This window comes from Haliaeetus albicilla, chromosome 24 (assembly GCF_947461875.1).
Source record: "Haliaeetus albicilla chromosome 24, bHalAlb1.1, whole genome shotgun sequence".
NCBI classification, from domain to species: domain Eukaryota; kingdom Metazoa; phylum Chordata; class Aves; order Accipitriformes; family Accipitridae; genus Haliaeetus; species Haliaeetus albicilla.
Genome location: NC_091506.1, coordinates 11,635,042 through 11,655,236, shown reverse-complemented (window position 1 = coordinate 11,655,236; position 20,195 = coordinate 11,635,042). Strand labels below are relative to the sequence as shown.

Sequence of the window (20,195 nt, the reverse complement as noted above, 5' to 3'; positions counted from 1 at the left end):
CAGTCTTTTACTGTGAGCACAGTTAAAGGATAATACACAAACCTCACCGTTAGTTACAGAGCACCATCAGTCCTCTCAGCCCCAAAAAGGGTGATAGGAAACCTGCGGTCACTGCAACATGCAGCTTAGCTTTGAAATTAAACAGCCTCACTTTAGACATGTTATATTGGGAAATTTAAAATAATCATGCCAAATCAGTAGTTTCTGCCAGGAGATATATGTACCTTTTTAAATAGCATGTTTGTGCTAGTAGACTTGCTGTTACTGATTTAGCACCCAGTAAAAAACGACTTTGTTTTTTAAGCAAAAGATTTAAAGTTCGAAGTTACATAATTATTAAATCAATATCAGAGTGTTTAAGAGGTCTTAAGGACCCATGAAATTGAATTTTGTTATTATCATTAAACACACTGTACCAATATTATGTTTGCTTATATAGATCTCATCTGGGGGCTCATTTTGCCTGCATTGTACATGTTCCCATATCATACCGAGTGCAGTTTGAGGAGACAGAGAAAGAATGGGCCAAGAGAAGTACAATTCTCTCAATTTTAAACTGTTATAGACAGATCCCTTTTCCAAAATAATAGCAGTAAAGGTGTTTCACTCACAAGAACAAATAACTTAGGGAAAGAGCACATCATCTGCGTTCTGGTCTCCTTAAATCAAAACCAGGTGTCTGCCTTCCAGAAAACCAACCAGAAGGTTTGCCTTGGTCTTGTCCAAGTTACTAGTGATATAGAGATGAAGGTTTTGGCCTGTGTTTTTACAGGACATCAAGCTAAATTATTCTTGTGCACCATCAAATTTAATGACCACATCCACTGCCGCATATAACTGGCATTGGTTTCTTGTCTGCAAAACAGCCACAGCAGTTTACTCTGGCAGAAAACTTGCCCATCAGTGGCTTGCCCAGTATTGGACTGGGAGCCAACAGCAGAGTAGGGAACCAAGCCCAGCCCTAATTAAATCCATACATCCATCTGAAAACTCATCATTAATTTTTCCTACTTTAAGCATTTTTCCATTCAGATAAGACTTGATTTTCTTACCCGATTTGACAGTAGGTACAGATTTGCCAGCCCTATGGTTATCAGACCCAGCGCTGCACCATCACAGAGGTGGCCCAATGCCCACTCTTCCAAGAATTGACTGCACCCATAATTAACTGGAGATGTGTTTGGGAAATGCCTAAATCATAGTAATTATCATCATAATGGCATAATTAAAAATGGATGAAATCTCACTGACAGGTGGTATTTTGAAAAGCACTTAGCATCAATTTCATACTTCCCGCTAAGGGAGATATTTACTTTTGCCATCCAAGGGAGACTTTGAGAACTCCAGCTCCCATGTCTACTCTCTTCAGACTTCATTTATTATCCCTACTTCTGAAGTACTTTCCTACCCCAACAGCCTACATTTTTTTAATCCAAGAGTTGCCACGTTCATTTCTCTGATTAGCAATTCCAAACTCAGCCCTTCACAAAGGCTACAATTCACCTATACCTTATATTTTAAGTTGAGGTCTAAAAACCATATCAAAGCTGCATTTTATAGTCAGGGAGCCTGAAACTCTCACTCTCTATTTGCATTTCCTTATTAACGGATTGGTCCCATCATCAGGTGAACGAGCAGGAAAATACTTTGCTTCAAATTCACTGTTGCTGCACCCTAGAGGTGGGGCTTTGGATTGGTAAGAGGGAAGATGGTGCCTGGAGTTTTCTAAAACTTCTATGCTGCCTGCCTTTGCTTACTTATTTTTATTATCCAACTGCAAAAGAGCTGCCAAAGCAAGTGCTGCAGAGTATTTTGAGAAGTTAATTCAGCACGTCTCTGCTTCCCTAGGAAATCAAGCAGTTGTCCTCCGGGCTCACCTATGCTTGCATCATCTGCAGACTAATTCAAGATCAGCTGCAAAAAGGACTAAACTACCCAGCTTCTGCAACTACTTGAGAAGCAAACAAGGTGTGGGTGCCATCTCTAACCATATGAGCATTCACATACTTGCTCTTGAAGAAAAAGACCGTCTGTGCCATTACACATTTTCACTCCTACCTATCTCCTTGGCATTTATTACAGGTGACCCAAGATGGAAGGGCTGGCTTGAAGCTGATCACTACAGTCCTCTGAAAGCTGAAACCTGCAGCTTTGATTTAGCCACTCTCTAGTGCTTAGCATTATAGGAAATGTGAGAAAGAGGCATGCAGAAATTCGTGGAAACCTTAACGGTAACAAAGTATATTTATCGGGGCAAGATTACAGAGATTTAAGGAACTCATCTACTTTTCTTTTTGCAAATATTAGCCTTCAGCAAAGACATGAAAACATTTGTCTTTATTCTAAAGAGGATATTATCAGCTAACTAATTTCTAGCACCAAACAGTCCAGATGAAGAAGGGTTTAATTGCTGAAAATGTTGAAACAGAATATTTTCACAGCGAAATTTGTTTGGTTACAATGGATTGATTCTGTTTGATCAAAGGCTTTCTCTGTATAATTATCTTAGCTGGAAGTTAGAGATCCCATAACCATTCGTGAGCTTTTATTCACCTTTGAATCTCCAGTGTACGCCAGCAATCCCCCTCCCGCAGCCACTGCAGGACGTGCAAGTGGGGTGCCCAGGAGGAGCTATAAATAATGCAGCTCCATGACCCCGTTAGCAAAGAGGGAGATCAGAGATGGTGGGGCTTTGAAGGGGCACCAGACTCCACTTAGGAAATACAGCTTTCTCCTTCTGCTGGTCACCACAAGGGAAATCACTTCGAAAGGTTGAAAAAGGGCAACTCTTTCTAGCTCAATAGACCAGTTCATATCTTGTGATATGAGCATAACTGCTAATAACTGCTTCATTTACAGTACGCTCACTACTGTAGGGCACAGGCAGAAATAGGATTATCAGGGTCTCCAGCCTGTTGTCTTTCTCAGGATCCTTTGCCTTTATCGACAAATATCCCTGCCTCAATGCTATTAACCCTGACTTCTTCAGAGCCACACATGAATTCCTACTCTTAGGTTTTCCCCTTTCCACCAGCAACAATGCTGCTCCCACTAGCAGAACACTTGGTGCCAGGTCTCAGAGTTGATCCAGGACCTGCAGGACGTTACACCTCAGCTGCTTGACTGCTGCTTGCAGTACTCCAGCACCATCCCCAGACCACAACCAGGACCAGACAGTGCAGCACACGTACACCCAGCCTGGTGCCGACGCTTTGCCAAAAGGATCTTTTTCCCGTTCCTGTTTCTCCCCCTTTCCTGATGTACAGCCTTGTCCAAATCACTTCACCTCCTGTATTTGCATATAACAAAGCAAGCATTTATTTAGAGGTTCCTCAAGACACTATTTTAGTTATCACCACTTATGCCAAACATCTTCACACCTGGGGGTACACAGAGCTCTATGAACAGCCACATTCAAAGAAGAGAGGCATAGGAATACACAAATCTCTTTTTCCAGCATCTGAATTTATGGCTGAAAACTAAACTATCAGCTTTGCAATGATTTACTGCTGTACAACGAGACCCATGGGATATAAACAGAGGAGACAACCCTGCAGGACAATAAATTGCCACAAACCAAACTGTCATCACAAAATGCATAAAAGCCATGTGAAGCAATCCCGCTGATGGGACACAGAGGGCCTTATGGCAGCCGCTCTTCTGCCGGCATGAGGTACAGGTGCCTCTTCCAAAGCAAGCAATGGGGAGACGCCTGTCCCTGGCCTCCACCACCACCTGCAGCTCTTCCCATCTCCTTCCCTGCCCAGGGTCTGGCACACCCCACTGGCTTCTCATGAGCTTTTCCCCATGGTATCCAGAGCACCAGCCCCCAAATCCTGATGATGAGACATTTCTGAACGGCTATCAAGTTTCATCAGGCCCAAAGTCACCTAAAGCACCCAAAGCCTTTGGACAGCCTGGCCATGTAGTTTTGGACTCTTTTGTTGGTGTGGTCCCATTCTGGGCCAGGCACCTATCTGAAGATGTTTGTCTTCACCCCAGGGGTCAGGTGGGACAGGACTGGCTCTGAGAGGAGTCCGTCAGCAATCACTGCAGCTCCTGATCAACTCTGCCTGCCAGGGCTGCGTCTCTGTGGGTCTTCATGTCCCTCCAAGCCCCAGCACTCATAAACTTCAAAGCCACAAGAAATGCAGGAACAATTCTGGTGAGCTCAGCCAGTGGCATTACAAGGATGGCTTGGTTTTAATTATGTGCCTGGGGGATTTCTTGTGGGAGGATGAAGCAACTAGGTCTGGCATCACTTAGCAATGGAAGGGTAGAGTTTAACACAGATGATCTAACAGGCTGAGCCACTTCACTTTGAATGTATTTATTTAACCTAGAAGTTGAATAGCTCTGTATTTCTAAGGTAGCCAATACTGGGTGGAAAATCAGAAGAATAAATGTATCTTACCTTTCAGAGGGACCAGAAGAAAAAAAAATAAAATAAAAAGTATCCAGTATAAATTTTAATTCCCCATAGCATTACACATGACTGGGACATGGGTTTATATTCAGAGCCCTAGTCCAGTGCAAAGAGAGCTACAATAGATGGCAAGTGCATCTAGATCACTGACAATTCCCCGTCATGTACAAAATTTAACTCCCTCTGTTGAGGATAATGTGAGATTTTCCTAAACACCCCCTTTGCCGAATCTGCCTTTCTGCTTAGACACCACAAAGCCAGGCAGCTCAGTGCTGCTTCGAAATGGGGGGAGCAAAGAAAACAAATCCAGAGAGACTGTCCGCAGGGAAATCCAAGGAGCTACAAGAAGATAAAACGAGGCAAAGAGGAATCCTTATGAAAATGCATGAGATGTGAAAAACTGACAGGCCAATTAAACATGCCTAAATACGATCAGAGATTATCCCAACGCCACTGCTGTGTCCTATTGTTCTCCACCCGCCCTTTGTTCCCCCTCTCCAGCCTCCAGAGGAGCAGCTCGCAAACGTCCCCCAATCCCTCCTGCTCACCCCTCCGACCAGCAACAACCACACACGCTACAGGCCCATCGCTCCTTGCCTTTTGTCTTTGCACAAACTGCTTTTTTACCAGTCCTGGGCCAGCTGATGGCATTTCTGCTTTCTGTGCACTCCTCCTGAAGAAGGCACAGGAATGCCGAGAGCCTACGGGGAGTGGGGGCTGGCTGACGCTTCTGTAAACACCATGCTAATCTGTTTAAGATATTAGACTCCTATATATGTGTTTTTAATAATAAAGGCAACATTTAAATGCTGCCAAGGTATCAGAGAGACAGCAGCAGACACAGAAGAGCCACCTCTACCATATAAACAATGGAAAATGCTCTCTTATCTTTTCATACCACTAGGCCTCCAGGCTGCAAAATAAATGATTGCATTCATTTACATTTTATTGTGGAGCTATAACTGGCTGGAATAACTGCCAGCAGAGAACCTGACTGCAGGAATGCACTATTTTTCTCCCCATTTGCCTTAACAGATGCTTTTTTTCCGGCAATCTATCTCTATCACTGTTGTCTAGATGGCAGAAGGGGCATTAACCCACTACCTATCTTGCATTTAGGAAAAAAAAAGACATCGGTTCAGCTTTTTACAAAGCCTCAGGCTAACAAACTTGCAGAGTAGCACAAACTGTGGAAGAGGGGTTCTTCACCTAAAGCATATCCAGGCAGTAAAGCCAAAACTTTCTTAGGCAGTCACACATTCGTGTCCCAAAAACCCTACAAGCCACATTCAACCTGCAAGAGACATCTTCATCTTAGCCAGTCACTTATACTTCCCTGACAGTCAACAAAGAGCAGGCTCTCCGGAGAATTCATCCCATGGGTTCAAGATGTCTATTTTGGGTTGAGAAGCATGAATTCCTCTCTTTTCCCTGCTAAGCAGCCTGGACACATATCTCAGAGGAAGAGGTCCACTCCATATGTCCAGCTGAGATGGACCCAGGCCATCTAACTAGTATTGCCCATACAGGTTAACATTAACTACAGGTTCGAAAGAACTGCGTCATTCTTTTGGTAAAAAGAATAACCAAATAAATTAAAAAAAAAAACAACAAAGCACTCAATCTCCCAGGTCAGTACCCAAAAGCTTAGCAGATAGTTAGAAGGATGTGGACTGAATGTAAAACTCAACCCTTGGTTCCCAGGCAGCAGGAAAGCCCAGGGCTGGTGTGAACTTTCTCAGCTGACAACTACCTCTTAAAAAGATAAAGTAAAATACACACAGGGTTAACAATAGTAATAACTGACAAGTTGGGGCTAGCTAACATTTTTCACTGCCTCCTTGTTTTCTGATACCTAAATATTTTCAGTTTTTAAGTTCCTTTCTTATCTGTTGATCAATTCCTAACTAAAGATGTTGTAAGAAATATAATGAACAGTTTAAGCAAAAATATTTGAGTATATTTCACTGGAAAAATGGTGTCAAAAACACATCTCAGACTCTTGAACTACCTGAGAAGGTAAGACAGGAAAAAGTCTAGTCGACTGGAAGCAGAATGAATGAATGAATACATAAATAAATGAAATGAAATCAAATCATACAAGCAAAGAAGACCCAATTAGGAAGCCTATCCTGTTCCCACCACAGCTTATGACTGGAAGCAGCAGGGAGACCTCAGAGGGACCCAAGGAAGAGGTTGCTAAAGAATCCTCCAGTGGCTTGATCCCACTGGAGTTACAGGCAGCCCAGTTAAACACCCCCTAGGCTGGCTGGCTTTAGGTCTGATCCAGGTCACAGAGAAAGATGGCAAGTTGTGCTAGGGTATGAGCTCCTGATTGCTATGGGGTAATTAAAGAAGGCATTACACATGAAAGCATAAAGGGACAGTCCGAGCAGCGCACACCACCTTCACCTCAGTATTTGCTGGCTTTCTACCACTCGCCCGTTTGATCTGAACCACATTTGCAATGCAGATTTTTAGCGGAAAGCATTTTTCACATAGAAGCTGAAGCTGAGAGCAGGATAGTCACCAGTGTTGCTTATCATGGCACTGGCTCGGGCCTCAAGCTCAGAGGCCAATGTCCAGCCCTGCCCCAACCTGTGTAACCCTGGGCAAGTCCAATACCATCTCTGTGCCCCAAGTGTCCAGCTGTAAATGAAGCCATCCAGCCGCCCACAGTCCTGTAAGAACGGGGCCATCGGATGCTCCAGGACTGGGTCAGAAAAGCAGCACAGTAGAATTAGGTGGGCGAGAAAGAAAAGAGCGAGCCCATAAAACGTTCAAAAACTGCAACAATGCTATTGCAAACAAACTACCAAATGTGACAGTGAAAAGAACAGTGACCTACATTAGACATGAGCATAGCTTTGTCTTAAGTGTAGTTTCATAAGCGCTTTATATCCCTTGGATGCTGGCAATGCAGAATGAAGGAAGCTGAGCCCGATGGCCAATGCACAGCCCTTCACATTTTCCACTGCTGGGTCACAGCCACCAGCAGAGAGTTCAAGTGTGCTGGGCACATGTCAGTGAATGCTGTAGATACCCCTTTTTCACATTCTGGGCTTCTCTCATTTGGCTTTTTTATAGATAGACTGAAACCAGAATAATTTCCAGTGATATTACAGCCACAGCATAGTTTGCTTGGAAGATAAGGATGGATATAATGGACCTGGGTCCAGACCAACTTTGGCCATAGCACATTTTCACAGACAAAAACACCCCTCAGAAAAACAGCAACCTAGATTTGTCCATTTCCCATTGCTTTTCTGTTGCACAAATAAACATAATAAACATCCAGGTTTAAATACCTCAAAACGCAACAAAACATACCAAAGAAAAATCTCAATGAGCTACATGTTTTCCCTGCATTTTTAGGAGCACCATCCCACCAGAAAGACGACTCCCTGCTGTCCCCCTTCCACAGATGTGCAAAATGCCACCCTCGCAAGCAAGAGAAGGTTTATAAAGGAGACCCAGGAGTCCCAGTTCCCTGCCCTTACCGCTTCTCCCACCAACATTTTTCAGCCCTTGAAAAGCATGACAGCAGTGGCTGGCTGTAGGAAGCTCTCCCGTCACGTAAGCAATGGATATCAAACAGGCACGTTATCTCCGGGCGAGCAGGAGCGTTCCCGTTTCCTTACCGCCGGTACAGAGGTGCAGACGGCACAAACCAGCCGGGTCACAGAGTTCCCGGCTCTCCCCTTCCTCCTCCACCCTCAGTTCCTCTCTCCATCTCTTCCTCCTCCTCGATGACTTCTTAAGGATCTTCAAAACCTTGTTCACTTTATTCATTTGGTCTCCCAGCCACAGAAAGGGGACGGGATCTCCCCGACTCCTGTTGTCTCAGAAGCTCCAGCTCCCTGGGAAGGAGGGACAGCCAGAAGCAGGCAGGTCACTGGGAGGCACGAAAGCACTCGTGTGTGCGTGCATGCGTGTCTCTGTGTCAAAAGCTTCTTTCCACCCAAAGAGAGAGTTTTGGGTGGTGGCAGGAGGGGGGAAGGAGAGAGAAGGATTTCTTTTGCCTCTGTCCATCCACAGCTCTTGCAGACAGCAAGAGCAGGCATTTCTTCTCCCTGATGACTTGGGAAAGCTCATAACTCACAGGGGCAGCAGATCCTGTATAGGGTTTTCAATTTCTGTTTTCAACAATACATGCATTCTGGCAGATTTCAAATGCTCCTCAGGCAAAAGAGTCAGCAACAGCTCAGAAAAAGCAGTGACTCTTAAAGAATTCTGGCTTCATTTCAAAGATTAGAAATAGCTAATGCAGACAGCAAATAATATCTGTAACTGTGAGAAACGCTAAATAACTGTGTGGTCTGTAGGAAAGAACCTTGACTTCCCTGGACTTGCATAATTACTCACATTTATCCAGCACCTTTCAGCAATCACTTTCTCGCCAACATCTTTGGAAAGAGGCAAGTAATTTCCCCAGTTTCTTACAGACACGGAGGCACTGCGAGGTGAAGTGACTAGTCAAGACATTTTTAGCACAACCGCTAAATACATCCCTGCGAATAGCTTCTCTCCCTACTTCAAAATTTTGACTTTAAACTTTTCAAGTAATTTAGAGCCTCTAAACATTTTTAAATGACCCTCTGATATTTTTAAACTGACTTTAATGGACAACAACGCACAGCCTGTAGTGTCCACCCAGGGCCACAACTGCTCTCAGACACCAGCCAAATCACTGAGAAGGATGCAAGAACCCCATGCAGGAGGCTCTGATGTGATCTCCCGTCCATGGCAATGTCCAAAGTTGAAGAGCTCTGAGTCCCTTCCACCACTGCCATCCTAGCATTGCAAACCAAGGCATGGCTGGGGGGTAAGAGTGCTCTCCTTGAAAGAATCATTTTGTTTAGTAAATGACAGTTTTCAGAGTCAGGAGGCTAACTGGAAAACAACCCTGTGTGCTTGGGAAAGGCTGCCTGGGAGTCAGGCAGATGCTTTACTGCTGGCTTCTCAGCTGTAAACCAGACCATGAGACATGACTTTAGATAGATGCTCATTAACCCACTCGTACCCATGGGAACCAATGGCAGAGGCAGATTATCGGTTCGCTAACAGTCAGGTCAACCCAGGGCCAACCTACAGAGGTAGTTGGGTGCCCAGTTCCTATCTGCAGGATGAGCTTCCCTTGGAAAAATTTGGGAGCTGAGGTAGCTCCTGGCCCTGGGGCTGCAGGTCCCACAGGAACCCTTTGCCCTCGGGCCCTGCAGAGAGAGTCAACGCTGTCCTATCTCCCACACTGATGCCAAGGAAATATCCATCATGATTGTCTCCTGGCCATTTCAGGGAGGAAAGGTGATTGAGGGGCAGTGACTGTCATATTGGGAGGAACCCTCTCCAACCAGGGCAGTGAGATTAGCGGAATGGAAAGGTCCTTCTCCAAGCAACCATGCGTGGGATGGACACGGCTGTGCCTGGCAGCAGGACCAAGAGCCTCTTAATATGCCTAAAACTCCATTTAGAGCGATATAATTAAGAACAAACCCTGCAGTAGATAGTATTAATGGATGTACAAATTAAATTATCATGCACTTCATTTAAGGCATTATAAATAGAGCCATTACTCTCCCCACGGAGCAAGATGCAACCCACGCCCACCACCCCCATGCAAAGGCCAGCACGGGGCAGAGCGTGGGCCACCAGCGACGGCCACTGCCAGCCTCGGTTAACCCTTTCAGGCCTGAACTCTCACACCCAGACGTGGCCACGTCAGCACTGCCGCAGAGTAGACCCCAACGGCAAGCTTTGGCAGATGTAGTCTTCTCAGCTCATTAAGGCCCAAATTTTAATGAGACACGGCCCCAGACATGCAGCGCTGTGCAAATTACACCACCCCAGGAAACTGTGCCTTTCCCATCTATCCCTCTGAGGCACAATATTTCTTCTTCCACCTTTCTCCGGGGCGGGAGGTAATTTGCACTGCCTTGCCTCAGCAGTTTACAGTGGTCAGAGCTGGCTCGGCTACCCAAGAGCAAAGGCAGCTCTTCTGCTGAGCAAGGACCTCCCTGCCTCCCCTCCAGGGCAGGACAGATGTGCCTGCTTCCCTTTCCTCTGCCAATGGGCAGCACCCAAATTGGAGCCTGCTCCTGGCAAGTGCTCATCCCAGTTTGCATTGGTCTCTGCCATTTGTGATCCCCGTGCTCTTCACAGGCGTTAAGGCTCTCACAAGTGCCCTGGGAGACGGGCAGGGTGCTTGTCCCAGCCTCACGCAATGGTGAAACCCCTTGCAGTGGTTCCCAGATTACATATCAAGCCGGCAGCAGAGTCCCAAAGAGAAGGGGGAAGCACTATGCAGGCAGAAGGGCTCAAGGGTGATGGGGTCCATAATTCCTGCTAACATGCAGGAGAACCCAACCTTATCCACCCAGGGCAGGGGCAGACTTTACCCCTTGTCCTTGCTCCCCTTTGCTCAGGCTCCTTCTTTGCACAATCTTCAGCATACTGGTATCCTTTCCCAAACTTTCCCCCACCTCCATCTCACTCCTACCCCAGACTCACTCCATTTCCTCCCCTTTCCTTTGGAGAATGGCTGTAATCCTTCATGTATTCCTCATCAGTGAGATTTATGAGTGCAATTCCATTTTATTTTGATGGTTAATACTAGCACTAATGCTGCTGTCATGTCTACATAATTAATAACAAGACTAATAATACCAAACCAATCTAAGAGTCACTTTATTGGTCTTCAATGTCATTAGTAAGAGCTGACATAACCAATTCAAGTTGTCATCCATACTGAGTCACCATTACCACATCTCCTATAAAAACCCCACAGATTTGGGGCTGTACTGCTGCCCAGACTCCCAATCCAGCAAGCAAAGCTATACAGGGTCATCTGAGGGCGATCCCCTCCTCATCTAATTAATATTTTAGAGAGCTACAACACAGTGAGCAGCAGGAAAGCAAGACGACACGGAGCAATATAAAACGTTTTGCTGAGATGAGCTCTCGTGGACCAAAAGATACAACTTGCATGTCCCCTGTGACTGCAGACGCTAGTTGCACTCAACCCGTTCTTCATTTTCCCACCTGCCACAGCATCGTGTGGCCCATCATATACATGGATACAGAAAAATAGTCTTTGATGCAACATCACTGTCTGCTTTAGTGTGCAAAAGCCTGTAGAGCCGCTGCTGTCTGCAGCAGAGAGGCTGGTGTGCCCATTCGTAAAACAGGGTCTGGCTGGGCACTATAAAATGTGACAAGCCACCATGAACCACCCAGGCCTTTTAGGCTACTTTTTCATGGTTAAGTAATCATGAGATCTCTTAATAACCTGTTTTGGAACGATTTCTGCTTTGTGGCCAGCCTGGCTGTTAATCCTGTAGATTGCACTCACACTGCTTTCAAAATTTATTCTGCAGTCAGGGCAGCAAGTTGCTCTCTACTCATTTGAAGGCTGAAATCGCTGCCTCAAAGCACTAAGATTTAAGGGGTGAAAAATCCTTCAAAGCAACTCACTAACTACTGCGAGTACTGGAAACACTTTGGTTTCCATTCAGGTAATCACACACTCTTTTCATCTCTTATTCCCACTTAGCTTCACCTTCTGCTTCTCACAAATTATCTGAAGCTGTTTGATTTGAGCCAAGATTTGGGTAGAATTTAGGAAAGTTCAATAGTAACACTTTAATATTGCTAAATTAATCCAAACTATTTGCTTCTCCCTCCTTTTCCAATCACAGTCCTAGAGTTAGAGTATAGCAGCTATTAAGCATTTTCCAACGCGAACCACGCATGTTTCAAATTGGTCTCAATTTAGCAGTTTTATTTTTGTGTTAAATGATAGGGAACAGCATTAGCACAAGGGTCATTACGTGAGTCAGCAGCACGCAGCGGCTGCCTCTCACCCAACAAGGCTGAGAACAGCCTCCTGCTCTACTTCAGCCTGGGCAAGCCTCCTCTCCTTCATGCTCCTGTTTAATCCTACCCCTGGCAGCAGAGCCATCCTACACCCCATGGAAGAGGCTGTTCCCGAACCAGCACTATTATTAGGTATTTCTCAGCACTGGAGCATCCCAGGTGATTTCAAACAGGAAAGCAGCCAATGCTATTGACCTTAATTTTTATAAAACTTAGGCACGGTGCATCTGCCACAAACACAAAAGGAAGGTAGGTTTTCAGCAAGAAGACCCTAAGGAGTAAGGGAGGCAGAAGCACAGCCCTGTTTGCCTGTGCTGGGCCACCCAAGTCACAGCTGACATTTAAGCATACCTAAACCTCTGGCCCGTTTTTTGGCAGTCAGCTCTAAGGCAAAACTGAAGGCATCGTTCTGCAGACGTAGAGCTTGGAAATAAGTTCCCAAAGCCAACAGGTCAACCCATGCATCACTGCCTACTGCAGCATGGTTCTCAGTAATCACATGCAACGCATGGGTCTGCTGCAGCGTAGAGACACCGTGTCCTTGTTCAACACTGAGAAAATGCCTCCAAAACAAGGGGATGCATCCTACTCCAAGCACTATTTTGCTGGTAAGCCCTTGCCTGATCCTCCTCTACCACAATATATTTTGCTTGTTGCGTAAGTCTGAGTTTCTGCTAGGCTTAGTGAGGCTAGAGACAGCACAACACACCACCTCGCTTGCTGCAGTTACTAATCACACCACACCATGCAGCACTGCTGTTAGGCTTCATGTCATGAAGTCTTCAACTGTTTTAACACCAGTCTGTGGCACTGACCCCCTCTGCAAGTTTCTGCTGACACCCTCCCCCATTTAACTCCCTTCCCTTAGATATTTTCCAACCATTCAGAGATCATAAGAAGCTTTTGAGAAGACAACCTCTTGGTGTCTTGCAACTGCTGCATTTCAGGTGAATTAGTTTGGGCTTTTGGCTTTATTACAAAATCATAAACATGACAATAAATCAAGGCAACAGAGAAAGAGGATAATGTTCGAGGTTTGCCACCTGTGTGCAGCATCTTACGAGCTTGACTGCAGCTACAGAAATGAAAGTTGGGGATTTCAAAATCTTCAAGCCATGGAAGAGCACAGGCCTGGCAGAGCAATTAAGGATTCACACACCTACTTCCAACCACTCACACTAAGCTCATGCTTATTTCAAGGGAATGTGGTCTCAGAATTAAAATTGGAAAAAAAAAAAAAAGGCTCAGATAAATTTAAAAGTCTTCCTAATTTTAAAAGCATCAGGTGCAGATCTGGCTTTTTGTTTGTTTATTTTTCTGGGGCAGGAAAACATGTATCTGTTCAAAAATCTCTGTAGATTAATAAAGGGCTGTAATTGTAGAGACAACAAAAAACGTACCAGCCACATAAATAAATTTCAGTGCCTGACAGTGGCCACAATATTTTCACTGTCACAATAACAATGCCGAGACCAGAGAACAGAGAGTGGCCATTTATCATGGGAAACGATTAAACATGTCTGGGTAAAACACAAACTTATCTGACTTGCACATTTTCTTTCCCAGGCACTTTACTGCAATTACCTTCATTTCTTTCACTTGTTTGATAGTAGTTCACAAGATCTTCCAGCACCTGCAGTGCCCTTCTGGCCTCTGAAGGTTGCTGCATGATCGTAACAGCACCATTAAATAGTTTTTGTCAGGCCTCACCAGCTAGGGTGAGAGCCGTAGCCCTGGAAAAGTGGGATAAAGTGACATTTGGTGACTGATACATCTCCTAGGTGTCCCTGGGACTAGCAGAGACCCAAATGTATGCTGCAGCCAAGCCCAGGAACACATAGGTAAGCTTTTTTGTACTGGAAGGGGAAATGGGGAGACCAACAAAATTGTTAAAGCAAAACTCTGGGTCTTGTTTTTTGAAAGTGTGAACATTGCATGTCAAGATGCTGCTTGTTTAATTTCAGCTGCACAATACCACAACTTCATGCTTTCAGGTACCGTTTCTCAGCGCTCCCATGCTATAGCCTCTTTGAAATTTTGTTCTGGTTTGATAAAGAAATCTGGAAAGGTGACAACTCTGATCCTGGGCCAAATGCGGGCTGGCAGACAGCTGCAGAAGGAAGGAATTTTGGAGAAATATGGAGTTTTTCAGTAGTATGAAGTATCACAATTGGCACAGTAATATCCAAGTCTAAAGGGACTGATCCTGTAATAATTGTTTCTTAGGGAAGGATGATCTCTATCCCTTCACGGAGGCAAAAGGTATACAAATACATGGGTCCAAAATTCTACTTTCAGTTGAATCCCTGAGGCTTGTAAGTGTAGGACTAGAAAGAAGAAACAGTACTGAGAGAGATCACTCGGTAAGAAACAGCAGAGTCAAGTTACACACATGGCTTTTGAAACAGGATGGCTGGAGAACCATCAGTGGAATGAAACTGGAAGCTGCTCTGCCACTCTGAATTCAGCCCAAGGGTGCCATGCAGAAGAGGCATTAACCACCAGGGAGTTTGATTATGAGATGTGGGACTCGGTCCAAACCCTGGTGAAATACGGCCCTTCTCACAAATGGTGTGCTTTTCGGTGGGTAGTTCAGATGGAGGCAGGGGATTCAGCAGCTCATAAGAACTAGGAAGAGATTTACTCTGCGGCAGACCAAAGACATATTGACAAAGCAGTGTGTTTCAGTGGGATGAGGTGGGCACAGTTTGCTCTCCCACCTCCCAAACTGTATCTGTTCTGCAGGCAAATAGACCACCACTGCACCTCACGCACAGGCTCCGAGCTCGCTGCCTTGCAGGGGTTTCACACCTACAAATGTTGTTATTATTTTGCAGATCAGAAAGCTGAAGAGGAACAAACGCTACCCTACTCTCCAGTAGTGTCAGGCATGACTCTGAATAATCAGCCTCTCAAAGCCTACTCCCAAGCATTTCAAGTTGAAATAGCTCTTGTTGCCTTGCTGTAAGCAAGAAATGGAGGCCAGAGGCAGAGTCCTGCAAGCAGCAGATGGCTCAGGCTGTAAGGACCCCTGGCCAGATCGCGGAGAGACCTCAGAGCTGCCAACTGGCCCCAAAACACCCTTCCTTTTCTTGGCAGGGAAGTCCATGGCGTACCAATAGGAGAGGTGAATGGGATTGCTTCTGGACCCGTGTGAGGTGCCAAGCCAGCCCCTTGCAATGAGTAGGGCTTCTGCCTCAACCACTCTGCTAAAAACAGGGATAAGAGCACATTCCACCATGAAGATGCTCCTGACTGCAAATACATTCAAGACCTCAAAGTGCTCAGATGGCACAGTGATCAGGGCTGCAATACAGGGATCTAAGCTTATTTAGGAGGAAAAACAATTTCATTTGCTCCTTCAAATTAAGGATTCCTGTGGCTGGGGCTCAGCTCTGATGAGGGCTACGAGAGGAAGGTTGTTCCCAAGTTTCTCACTGCCTTCCCCCTCTTCCCTTAGCTTCCATGCAGAATCCCAGCCTGTGTGCCAGAGCTTCCCGGCTGGCTTATCACTCCCTATTAATTACAGTGTCTCCTGACCCCTGAAGCTGCCATCCCCAGTGAGAAGCAGCCAGCTCACTGCTCCTAAACCCCACCACCTTCTTAATGTTCTCAAGAGACACCATTTGGAAAGGAAGTCATGGGTTTATTACAGCTGTTCAGAGGCTCAGCCCTCCCTGTCACGTACTGAGGGAACTAAAACAAAATACTCTGAAAAGATGGCACTGCAAAGCAAAGCAACATACAGCAGTGCTTCTGGTACAAGAAGCTGAGTTACCTCACCAGCATCTCAGACAGTTAAGAAACAGAAGCAATGACATTTCTGGACCAAATTTCCCTCTTCCATTTACTTCTTTCTCCAGTGTCGACCACAGGTCAAACCCAAACCTCAGTGTGATTTCCACGTGCTCTCTGCCATCAATCTGCCTTTGCTTCCACATTGAAGTCATGCATCAGCAGGATGGTTAAGGAAGGACATTTCCACACCATGCACTGTCAGTACAGATTATTTCACTCCCTTAAGCTCCTTGGGGGTGTAATTTGCAGGAAGCCCAAATAAAGCAGATGTCTAAACCCCTAGGCTTGCGGAGGTAGGTATTACTCAAGCTTGTCACCAATGGCAGTGAAGTTTAGCATATTCTCCCCAGACATTTAGGTTCAGTCCTGTAATCACTACAGATATACCCAGGCAAAGTTGAAGCTCTTACTGAAAAAATAATCACGGCACAGCAGCTCCAAACAAACAACAGTTCTTGCTAAAGAACTTCATTACAGTAAAAGCTCCCTGGATTTTATCAGGACTAGGTTTTAGCTCTGTGGCTTTCTTTGTGCCCCCAGAGAAGCATTCACCTTTCCATGCTGTTTCATGGGCTTGCATTTTCCTAAAACATGCCAACTCTGGCTGCTTGCAAGGGGCTGGCAGCCCAATACCAGCACTTGGTACCAGAACTTCAGGATGGAAGCAAAGAGTCAGAGAAGAGTGAGAATGAGGAGATGAACGAGTAGAGAGAGGAGGAACAGAAATAAAGGAGGTTTCTGATTACATATATGCTTTTGCAAAGGACTGGCAGGTTCTAAGAAACCTTTTGAGAGAAGCAGCTCCATTTTCACAAGCATCCATGGGAGCCTTGCCACTGCCTGGCTCTGCTGCATTTCTCCAAGGTTTCCAAGGCCACAGTAGCCACAACACAGACAATGCTCAGAAACAAACTGGTTTGGGGGTCTGTCAGGGCAATCTCAACAGGGAAGAGGAGGGATGGCATCAGCTGTCATATGGATCAGATGGACGCTGGAGGCTGAACAAGAAGAGCGTGCAGTTGTGTTTTCACTTCGTGAAGTACAAAGACATGCCATGGTGGCCAAACTAATTGCGGGGCTAAACAGCCTGCTCAGCCCTGTCTGACACTTGTGAGTTCATTCTTGGCCTGGAAGCACAGGGATCGATGGAACCGCAGATGCCGATGCAAACCCCAACAACTGCAAATTGGACTTGACATGAATTTTCTCAGTCTCCTACCACCGCCCACTGAATGAAACTCACAAGAATAATGCTAAGCTCAGCCAAAATCCCACGAAAACACCAGACAGCAATCTACTGTCCTGGAATCACATTTCAGTGTTTCCATGAGGAACACTGTGAAATTTCAACTTCTTGGGAAAATTTTTAAGTTTGGATGTGTTCTGATTCAGAGTTCATTTTTTGTCCCACAAACCTCAGAAATGATTATGGAAATCAACTTCTCAGTGAGCTTTAGTGCAAACAAACATCTCCAAACACTTCCTAAATCTCACTTATTTCCTTCACAAATATCCACAGCAGTGACCACTGCAGGAGAACAGACAGTGCCGCATCCATTTCAAAAGAATCTGAAGAATGCCTGTGTTCTGATGAAGGAGAAAGCTCTAAACTTTTGGGGGGAAAAAAAAAAAAAAGAAAAAGAAAAAGAATAAAGCCTGTGGCAGTTGAGACTCATTATCACCAACAAAAAGCCCCAAATGGCATATTTCAAGGTTTCTGGCTGACTCAGCTGTCAAAACCTGCCATCCTAATCAATGCTTCTAAGAGCATTTACAGATAGTAGGGCTTCATTCAAGTCAACGGTCCAGCTCTTGGTAATTAAATAGAACTACCCATCATGTAAAAAACACCAGTATCATCTTATTTAAGGAAAGATGTGCTGGGTGAGTCAGACCTATACATGGAAATACTGCTTCCAAAAATTTCATCCACTGGGAATTATTCTGGAAAAGCATGGGGAGAAGAGAGGAATAAGTGAAGAGGGACAAGGAAATATTCATAAGTTTGGGTTGAATCCAAAAGTTAATTTAACAACTGGGAGATTCTAAGGGAGAAATGGAAAAGGCAAAAGGAAGTATATTCAAAATCGCTATTTTCTTTCTTTACAGGGTTTGGAAAACAAATGCAGCATAATGATTTACCTGACGGTGGTTTTTTTTTTTACCTGTGGACATATTTTGAGCCCCTGGGTGGCCAAAAGTCTTGTTTGCACAGTTTGAGACCTACAAAACTCAACTATCACAGAAAAAGGAAGATATTCTTGTATCTCTCCGTTACAGGAGCCACCAACACAAGCCAGGAAATAAGACAGGGCTCTTGTTCCCTGGTGGCTAGAGTAGCAAAGCCAGCCCCTGGTGCCAAGCAAGCTTGCTTTGCCTTGGACACACCACCTCCATTTGCTTTTCCCCTCTCTGAAATAGATGTGTAAGGTGGAGGGGCCTATTCAAGCCATGTTTATTAAGCACCAATCAAAGAATTTAAAAATATCTCAGTTATCCTCAGCTGAAAATTAATCTGTGAGTTGCAGGGAATGGCTCTGCTGTTATTGGCTGCGATCCCTGATAACAGCTGATGGACGGGGCCCTGGAAGGCACCATCAGAAATCTGTGAGCCTGACACCCAGCCCATTGCACCATGGCACGACTATCCCACGCCTCCCTCCTGTGCTACCAGCAAGGCATTAATTTCTGCTGGAACAACAAGCCCATCAAGTAATCATGACAAAAAGCATTAATGACCTTGCCTTTTCTCATGCCAAGGCATTCTTAATGCATATAACCACTGCGAGTGATCGACACGGCTATAAACACAAGCAGGAAAACCCCAGTCAAGTGAATATCACTCTGTTATTCCAGAACTTCTGACAGCATCCCATTATGTCAGATTGCATTGGGCAAGGTCATATAATCCATCATAACCTGACTTAATGAGGCAATTAAAAACAAATGCATTTCATGGACAAACTGCTTGCTGTATAGCCCTTCCCTGATTCCACTTGGCTTCACATTTTCTTAGGGGTGAAGAGTCCAAGACAAACTAAAAGGAGTAAAGGTGTTATTTATTTAACTTCAAGTACATGAAGCATAAAAGTAATACTCTCCTTCAAACAACAGGTAAATAGCTATGTACCTGAGGGAGAGTCATAGCAGAAAGGCTTCCTCAGGGCTGAACAGATATAAAACAAATAAATAAATAAAAGGCATTTTGACACCACCACCCCTCTTTTTTTTTTTTTAAAGTAACATAAGAGGTGGATGACACCTAGGCTTTGCAGAAGGACTGAAATAAGACAAACTCCAAAAGTGTCACCATGGACTGGTATTGCAAACCCACACAGTTCTCAGTCACTGCAGCAGGACTACCCCAACATGAAGCCACAGCATATCTGGAAATGCAGGGCTTTACTTTTTTTTTTTCTCTCTTTTTTTTTTTTTTTTTCCAGTAAGGATAGCGCAGGAGGCTCTCCTCAGTTCAAAGGTTCCTCCTGGACCTGTACAGGAGACAACGCTCCAGGCTAGAAGCAGTTTGGCTACTTGGATACAGAGAATCTCTCTGCCTAATGCAACACCCCTATGAGTCGGTACATCAGCAATCTATTTTTCCTGTAAAGCATGGATTATTAGTCAGTGCAAGAGATAAGGCATCAAGCTAGTTGGGCTGACCACCTGGGAGTCATTGTACTTTTTCTCTCTCACACTTTATTTTTTTTAAGAAAAAGAAAAGAAAAAGCATTGTTGGATCTGGTTCCTTTGCCTTACTAGTATTTGGTACACTCAAGCAAAGCACCCCTCACTGCCTGGGTCATCTGGAGAAGCACAAGTAGCAGCACAACTGCTCAGCTTGTCCCAAACACCAGAAGTTGTATTTCAGGCAATTACTAGGGGAAGATTTAAATTGTCATTGAGGAACATGCAGCGCCCGGGTTTATCCATCACTTCAGTGGGGCACGCCAGCAGGGGAGCACCCGGGGGCACATGTACCTTTGCTGCCCATTTCTGTGCTGCCATGGAATCACTGGTGAGAGCTCCTGGCGCTCTCAGTCTAATTTTCCTAGGTCATTTGCTGATATCAGAGGTAGCACTAATGCACTGCTCTTGC

At 45.1% G+C, this 20,195-nt stretch overlaps 1 protein-coding gene across 2 annotated transcripts in view; it reads right to left on the bottom strand.

Moving 5' to 3' along the window:
- GRIP2 (glutamate receptor interacting protein 2) overlaps positions 1-20,195 on the bottom strand; it is a 291,938-nt gene that overhangs the window by 144,273 nt on the left and 127,470 nt on the right. The window contains exon 1 of one of the 2 annotated variants that reach the window (XM_069812125.1): positions 8,068-8,323. The exons of the other annotated variant lie outside the window; for it this stretch is intronic. Coding sequence (XP_069668226.1) covers positions 8,068-8,218 — 151 coding nt within the window. The 5' untranslated portion in view covers positions 8,219-8,323. Of the gene's footprint in view, positions 1-8,067; positions 8,324-20,195 lie in introns of those variants that run through there. 2 annotated transcript variants of the gene reach the window in all.